At 64.9% G+C, this 7,840-nt stretch overlaps 3 protein-coding genes across 3 annotated transcripts in view; 2 read left to right on the forward strand and 1 right to left on the reverse strand.

Annotated features, from left to right (window-relative positions):
* Positions 1–40: 40 nt before the first annotated feature.
* MNEG_0045 (hypothetical protein) lies at positions 41–596 on the forward strand (the record flags this gene model as incomplete). Its single annotated transcript, XM_014051455.1, has 3 exons — positions 41–43; positions 178–387; positions 534–596. 3 exons carry the CDS (start codon positions 41–43, stop codon positions 594–596), a joined length of 276 nt encoding a protein of 91 aa, XP_013906909.1.
* Positions 597–1,495: 899 nt separating this feature from the next.
* Positions 1,496–4,513, reverse strand: MNEG_0046 (alpha-acetolactate decarboxylase; the record flags this gene model as incomplete). Its single annotated transcript, XM_014051456.1, has 9 exons — positions 1,496–1,603; positions 1,894–2,034; positions 2,274–2,389; positions 2,584–2,700; positions 2,975–3,074; positions 3,244–3,339; positions 3,567–3,641; positions 3,903–4,070; positions 4,436–4,513. The coding sequence occupies 9 exons, from the start codon at positions 4,511–4,513 to the stop codon at positions 1,496–1,498; spliced, it is 999 nt and encodes a 332-aa protein (XP_013906910.1).
* Positions 4,514–5,124: 611 nt separating this feature from the next.
* Positions 5,125–7,840, forward strand: part of MNEG_0047 (Acetolactate synthase, catabolic) — a gene marked incomplete at both ends in the record, with an annotated part of 5,905 nt that continues 3,189 nt past the window's right edge. Inside the window, 5 exons of the mRNA XM_014051457.1 lie at positions 5,125–5,225; positions 5,418–5,608; positions 5,817–5,980; positions 6,212–6,361; positions 6,959–7,174. Of these exons, the coding sequence (XP_013906911.1) occupies positions 5,125–5,225; positions 5,418–5,608; positions 5,817–5,980; positions 6,212–6,361; positions 6,959–7,174 (822 nt within the window). The remainder of the gene's footprint in view (positions 5,226–5,417; positions 5,609–5,816; positions 5,981–6,211; positions 6,362–6,958; positions 7,175–7,840) is intronic.

The raw sequence follows: 7,840 nt of genomic DNA on the forward strand, positions 1-7,840 counted from the left end.
GGTGCCAGCTGTCCTTGATAGCTGTAAGCTAGGCCTGCTCATGGTCAGGAACAGCATGTGGTCCGAGCTCCCGTTTGGTGGTGCCAACAAAGAGAACATCGCCTCTGCAGCGCTGCTGCCCTCACCGCCGCGGCCCACTTCAGCGTTCTTGTCCTCGCGCGGCTGCAACGTGCCCAGGTGAAGAAGACCCCCACCAAGAAGGCCGCGGCCAAGCCTAAGAAGGCCGCTGAGCCTGAGGCGGCTGCGGAGCCAAAGGCAGCCCCTGCGGCCAAGGCTGCGGCCAAGCCTAAGGCGGCGGCAAAGCCCAAGGCAGCGGCCAAGCCCAAGGCGGCAGCAAAGCCCAAGGCGGCGGCAAAGCCTAAGGCAGCAGCCAAGCCCAAGGCAAAGGTGTGTGTTTATGTGTGTGTGCTGGCAAGTGCAGCCATAGATGTTGCTTGGGATGCTTGGGAGGGGAAGCAAACACCTGTTGCGGCGCTCCTGAACTTGAAAGCTCCAAGTCGGGTTCCCTGCGTACGCCCCCTGCTGCATCGCAGGCGGCGCCCAAGAAGAAGGCTGCCCCCAAGGCCAAGAAGGCAGCCCCCGCCGCGGCTGAGTAGGGGCTGCCGACGCGGCAGCTGTAGCACTGGAAACGCCTGGGACGCTCCGCACACGGACACACCGACTCACGCGCTTTCAGCACACATGACTTGGGGTCCAACCACGACGGCTGGTACACGATCTGACACGCGCGGCTCTTAACCCCTTGGTGGCAGCGCGCTCCAGGGGTGGCGGGGCCGCGGCGGCGCGAGGCATCAGAAGGAGGGCCACCATCCTCTTGCAGGCAGCTGTGCATGTGCGGCCTGTTTAATTCATCCAGCGCAGGCGATGGCGAGCGCCATACCAGCGTGCACGACCAGGACCTGACCCACAAACGACCTTATGTGTACAATACATGTGACCGCACCCCTGATGCTGTGCCAATGCTTCTGCTTGTGTGTAACAGGGCTTGTCGCTCCGTGTGTTGGTGTTGGAGCAGCCTGTAGCGGCACGTCATTTCTTGTGGGCATTCAACAAAGCTCCACGCACACGCACACACACACATTCATGCAACTAGTACATAGCCCAGTGTGGACAAGCTTTTGAACATCACTGCTCAAGAAGTTGGGTGTGTATGTATGTGTTGTGACGCACACACAATAAAATGGATGACAGCAAATCCACGCAGGGTCAAACACATGATGCTGGTCTCAAAGTTGCGGCCTCAAGTCAAACGCTCTGCATGCCATCTGCAGCGCCGCAGCAGCTACTGCATCCAAGGCTGGCGATGTGTCAATGCTTTGTCGAGACGACAGCTTGACACGCAGCGTCATCTTCTGATACTGGATGGCTCTCCAAGCAAACATCCTGCTGACCCATCCTATCACGGCCCTTTGTGTAGTCTCTCGGCCCTTGTCGACCACCTCCCCTTGGTTCAAAACGCGTGTGACGCCCGCGCCCCGCGTGCCGGCAGTCCACGTCAGTGGTCCTGCTCTGCCGCGTGCAGCTCCGCCCTGGCGTGGTCCATATTGAGGTCGTGGCGCATGAAAGCCTCGTTGGAGGGCAGGTCCACAATGCAGCGGTGGATCTGTGTGTGCAAGTGGGGGGGGGGGTGGGGGCGGAGTGGGGGCAGGCCGTGCGGGTTGAAGGTGTCAGGATTTGGTGGCTCGAGACAAGGGCCACGCAAATGGCCAACTCGCCGTCTACACGTGTGCATTTTCAAGGCGGGCGGCGGCAGGGAGGGTCGCGCCCTTGGAGCTGGACGCTGCTGTGACAGCCGTGCCGTGCCCAAGGTCCAGCCGCTTTGCGCCACTATCCTGCCTTGGCCTCTCTCGCCTTGCTTTGGACGCTCCTAGACGCGCGCATGTCTTGCCGCACCTCTATGGACTGCGCCTCGGCTTGCTCCAGGCTCAGCTGCAGCACGTGGCCGCCACGCGCGCGGTCTGCGGAGATGTAATGCAGGTGGAAGCCCGGCACCTGGATGCCTGGCCCGCTGTAGGCGGGACACCAGAAGCCCACCTGAGGGCGTGCGCCATGAGGGGGGTGCCGCCCACGGAGGAAAAGGGTGGGGTGTGAGGGTCTGGGCTGAGTGCCAGATATGGTGCGTGTGTGCAAGACGCAGGTGTCGGCCGAGCCACTCATGCTGCAGTTGGCTGCGGGAGCAGCGCACGCCCGCCGCCAATTTGGGCGTCTGACGTTGAGAAGAGCGCCGGTGCCGGGAGCGCGCCACAGCCCCGCGCTGGGGTAAGGGTCCCCACCAGGTCACCCTCTTCGTCCTTCAAGTCAAAAACGTGCTGCTTGGCCGCCGCCTCCGCCAGCCGCGTGCCTTCGGGCTGCTTGCATACGGCGCGCATCCTCAGGGTCGGCAGCTTCCCTGCGCGGCGGAAGCGTCAGCATGAGGCAAGGGGGCCCGAGCGGCTTGGTCTCCCGCGGTTCCTCTGTTTGCTCTTCAGTTGAGGTGAGCACCATGCAAAGCGGGTGGGCAGGCGCAGGTGCTATGAGCTCCTGAGGAGATGGAGCAGGCGTTTCGAGGCAGTAATCAGGCCCGCGCAGGCGACCGCGGCTCACCCCTGATGCGAATTGCATAGACGCAGTTCTCTGTGCGGAAGGTGGCGAGCAGCTGCGTCTGCAGTGCCGCAAAGTCCGCCGCTGGCTGCAGCTGCGTTGTCGCAGCGCGTGTCTTGTCTGATAAGTTCACAGGTGCAACACAGAGCGGAGCATTGTGATTGAGGTGCGAGAGACAAAACAGCAACAACAGCCTAGAGAAGCACCTGTGGGGATCCAGAGCCGCCCAGGCGATCGCGTGCTGATGCTTGCTGTAATAGCTGCTCTGCCAGATATTGTGGTTCATGACTTCAATTTCGAGCAACCCGACAGCACGCTTGCAAGGCGCGAGGGGGCCAGAAGCACAGGGCCCGCAGCCGGGCGGGGGCCCTAGAGGTCAACGTCGGTGACCCACCAAACCAGGTGACTGTCATGAACGGCGACGGCTCGTTGCCAGACAGGACGCGCGTCCCGCTCTCGTTCTGGTGGTACGCGACCCCGTCCAACACCACCACCTGCGCGCAGGGGGGGAAGGGGAAGGGGGAAAGGAGAGAGAGGTTGCACTGACGCCGCGCGCGGCTGAAACCCTCACTGCTTGAGGCGCCGCGTTGGATTGAGGGGGAGCTTGGTGTCTTCGCCCGCACCTCCCCTCGTCCCCGAAACAAAGGGCACGGCCGCACCCACGCTGGCCTGCTCGTCCCTCGCCGCGCTGCCCAGCGCGTTGGGCGCGCTTGGGCTGCCATACACCGCGATTCCAAGGGGCGTTGCTGAAGGGCTGCCCTGTCCGCGGCGTGCGTGTGCGCACGCATGTACGCACGCACACACGCACACGCGCACACGCACACGCACACACACACACACACGCACACACACACACACACGCACACACACACACACGCACACACCACACACACACGGGCACACACACGCATACATATACACACACACTCACACGCACACATATATACACACACCCACACACACACATGCACGCACAGCCTCCCCACCTCCCCATCCAGCTGGTCCAGGGTCCCCAGCCCAAAGTCGCCGTGCGTCAGGGCCTGCGCTACGGTGTGGTCGCCCTGCACGGCATGCGGCAGAACGCGATCAATTGGAGCTCTGGGTCGGGCGGAATTGGCAGGGCGCCGCCTGCGGTCGCGTCCTTGGTGGCTCGGGGGCGGATAGATTGGCACGAGAGACGGACGCGGTTGGGAAAGAGAGGGGCGGCTGGGCCCTCAGGAAGCGGAGTGCAACAGGGCGTGGGCGACGGGGCTGATGGGGGGAGGTGTTGGGGTGGACGGGGTGGGGCTCGCGGCCCGCGCGCGGCAGGGGGGGAGCGTCACCTTGAGGAGCCCCGCCACGAGGGTTATGATGGGATCAGTCACGTACAGCGCCAGCAGGGTGCCCTGCCGTTCCAGCCGCGCGCCAGACACCCGAGACGGCGGCCGCAACGACAGCTGCCGGGAGGCCGAGCGCGCCGAGGCGCCGCGCTCGGCATCGGGCGCTGGTGGCTGCGTTTGTGGGGGGTGGGACGTCGGGCCGCTGGGCCCGGCGGCCGAAGCGGCAGCAAAAGGGGATGCCGGCGCGGGCAGGGCGCTGCGACGTGTGGGGGGCAGGCAGGGTGGGGTTGGTGTGGTGCCAAATGGTAGGCCATAAGGCTGTGGGGATTGTCGGCGGGCAACAAGAGCATACCAAAGGGACATGCGGCCGCCCCAGCGCAGCGGCAGGCTGGGAGTGCACCAGGGAGTGGCCAAGCAGGTTGTTGGACACATGATCAATTGCTGCAGCAAAGTCGTTGCCATGGGAAAGCTCACCCCAGCAGCGTGTCGAGAAACTCCTCCACGCTGCGGCCCGCTGCTGCCGCTGTGCATTCGACTCGCTCGAGCACGCGCGCATCGATCGACACGCGGCGCCGCCGCGCCTCGCCTCGTGGCTTCCCAGACACGTTGCCCATGAAACTTTGGTTCGCCTCACTGCGCCTCTCGGCTGAGTAGTTGATCTGTTGTCAAATGGATGTAGACGGCCTTTCGGAAAGGTGTCACCAGGGTGAGTGCATAGCTATATACATTGTCTATCAGGCAAAGATCCAGCATATGTCGAGTGGACGCCCTGCACAAGCTTGAGATAATAAAAAAGTGACGAACAGGCCGCACCGGGTGAGGAATGCTCTCGGGCGCGCTACACAGAGGATTTATGGCTGTTGCATATATATAACAAGACTTGCGATGAACAAATACGATTGTCGAAGGCACAAGTGACGTACCGTAATTGGTTTTCAGCAGATCACAACCCCTCCACAGGCCGAAGCTGCCTTCCTAGTAAGTGACCCGCCAAAGCATCCTTTTGTGATGAGCTTATAGCATACCGCCCGGCTCACAACGCAAGGGATCGGCCGTCTGCCGACCTCAACCGATGTAGGCGTTTAATGGCCAGGGCCCACCAGCTGCACCCGACGGCCAACGTTGCGCGCGCCCGCCCATGCGCCACCGGCGCGTGCACCCTCACCGCCGCACCCTCTCGTACATGCAGCCCCTGCGAGACAACGCCGGCGCCGCGCCAGCTGCCATGGCCGAGCCCAAAAAGAGGACCACGGGCGCCCACGTGCTGGTGCAAAACCTCCTGGCCCAGGGCGTCCGCCGCGTATTCTGCATCCCCGGCGCCAAGATGTGAGCACACCCGGCCCGCATCCAACACCGCGGCCCCTCCTCACGCTTCCAACCCAGCCGCGGCGCCCGCCGCCGGCCCGACCCCGCGACGGCGCGCAGCTTCCTCCCGCTTCCGGCCCGCAACGCGCGACGTGCGACGCGGGCGCGCGCCGCGCGCCTCCTTCCCCCTCCGCGTGCCCCTCTGTATTCCAGAGACCGCATTGTGGAGGTGCTGAGGGAGACTCCAGACATCGAGTTGGTCCTCTGCAGGAATGAGATGACCGCGGGCTTCATGGCCGCAGGCGCGCACGCGCGCGCACCGGCGTGCGGGCGCTCGCACCCGGCGCAGCAGCTCGGCAGGGCGCCGCGGCCCGGGCACGGGAGGGCTCGTTCGGAGTGGCGGTGTGCGTCGCCGCGCCCAAGACGCGAAGATCAGCCGCCTGTATCTTCGTGCCGGGGTGCTGGCTGCGGCTTCACCGTTCCCAAATCACCACACCACGCCCGCCAGCCGCTCAGCCGCCCGTCCATCCTCCGTCTCCCCCTTGACCGCCGCCACGGCCGCCCTCTTCGCACCCGCCCCCCTCCACCCCACCCCGCGCCCCCGCCCGCCAGGCCACGGCCGCCGCACCGGCCGCGCAGGCGTGGTGCTGGTCACCAGCGGGCCCGGTGTGACCAACCTCGTCACCGCCGCAGCGACGGCTAACTGCGAGGGGGACCCCGTAGTCATGCTGGGCGGCAATGCGCCCATAGCGCAGCGCTACAAGAAGACGCACCAGGTTGGCACAACCCTCGCGGCCCCCCCCTTCCTTGTTCACAACGGCGCCTGCCGGCGCCGCTCGCGCACTCGGCCTCCCTGCCCTGCACTTTGACCACCCGGCAGGAACTCTGTCGGGAAGCCAATCTTCGACTCCCCGACTTCCACGCGTAGCAGATCCTCGCGAGGGCGCCTCGATCGAGCAGCTGCAGGCCCCGCCTCGGCCCCCTCCACCTCCACAATCACTCATCAGGGGCTCGACAACGCCGCCATCCTCAAGCCGGTCACCAAGTTCACGGCCGAGGTGCCCAGCGCCGACACCATATCGGAGGTCGTGGCGAACGCGTTCCGCGCCGCGGAGACGGTCGGGCGCCCGGGCGCCGCCTTTGTGTCGCTGCCACAGGTGCGCCGCAAGAGGGGGAGCTGGCGCCGCTCTTCCTCCGCCGGCGGGGGAGCAGCCGGGGGCGGGGCGGAGGGCAGGGCGAAGGGCGGGGCCAAGGGCAGGGCCAAGGGCGGGGCCAAGGCTTGGGCTGGCTCGGCTGGATATACTGCACTCGTGCTTGATACGACCTGTGCGACTCTGGTCACGAGCCCACGTGCTGCACCCGGTGCACAGCTGCACGCAGTGCACGGCTGCATCCGGTGCACAGCAGCTTGCTCACCTCGGCTCCAGATCCCCGCGATACACACCACTACGAGGCAGCTGTCACCGTAGACCCCCTCATCGCCCCCTCTTCTACCTTTCAACACCCACACTCGACCGCCCGGGTCCTTCGCGCGGGCGCCCTCTGGACCCAAGCTCTTTATCCCGCACCCCCACACACCCTCAATCTTCCCAGCAAGACCTGCACACAAACCTCAACCCCCATGTAAACCCTAAAGCCCTGAAACCATCAGAACCTTAAAACCTCGAAACTTCAAACCCTTGAGCCCTCAAACCACCACACTCTTGCTCAAACCCTCGCTCAAACCCTCCAACGTTTGAACCCTAAAACCGCAGGACGTGATGGTGGGCCCCGCCAAGATGCGCGTCCTCGGCCGCAGCCACCACGCCGGCGGCGCCCACCCCGCCAACGTCGAGCTCGCCGCCCGCCTGATCAACGGCGCCAAGTCGCCCGTGCTGCTGCTCGGCATGTTCGCGTCCGCGCCGGCGGCGGCCGCGGAGCTGCAGAGGCTGCTGCTGCTGTTCGCGATGCCGGTGGTGACGACATTCCAGGTGGGACCCTTTTCGCCCGTCCCTCACAGGCGGCGCCGCGCGGTTGCGCCCAGAGTCCGCTCGGCCGCTGGTCAGCAGTACATGCGGCGTCCCGTCTGCGCATGCCACAAGCTCGAACCTTTGCTTTGATTCATACTTCAAGCCAAACTTTCGGTTTGGTTCTTGATTCAGCCATGGATTTGACAATCCACGCGACCAAGCAGCCCCCACCAAACAAAGTGCAAACCCCTTTTTGCTAACAGCCCCAACGCACCCCCTCGAGCGCAGGGCATCGGCGTCGTCCCGCGTGCGCTGGGGGACCTGTTTGGCGGCAGGGTGGGGCTGATCCGCAACACCACGAGTGACCGCCTGCTGGAGGAAGCCGACGTCGTCATCGCCGTCGGTTACGTGAGCTCGATGACACTCGATTGCTCATCCCTCCCCTGCCCCCCTGCGCGCTGCCCCTGGTCCCTCGCCCTCTTGTGCTGTCCATCCGTTTGAGCCTTGGACCCTGCAGGGAAAGCAGCCCCTCTGTGTCTGCGTGGATTGGTGGCGGTCAAGCTGCTTGCCAGCTCGCGGGCCTGGCGACTTGGCTGTCTTGGGTGCCGCGCACCCCTTGGTGCCCACTGTCCATGGCGCAAGCTCAACACCCCCCCCCCCCCAAAAATCAATCAGAGGCTCCCTCGC

The sequence above is a fragment of the Monoraphidium neglectum genome, assembly GCF_000611645.1.
Source record: "Monoraphidium neglectum strain SAG 48.87 unplaced genomic scaffold scaffold00004, whole genome shotgun sequence".
In the NCBI taxonomy this organism is placed as follows: Eukaryota; Viridiplantae; Chlorophyta; class Chlorophyceae; order Sphaeropleales; family Selenastraceae; genus Monoraphidium; species Monoraphidium neglectum.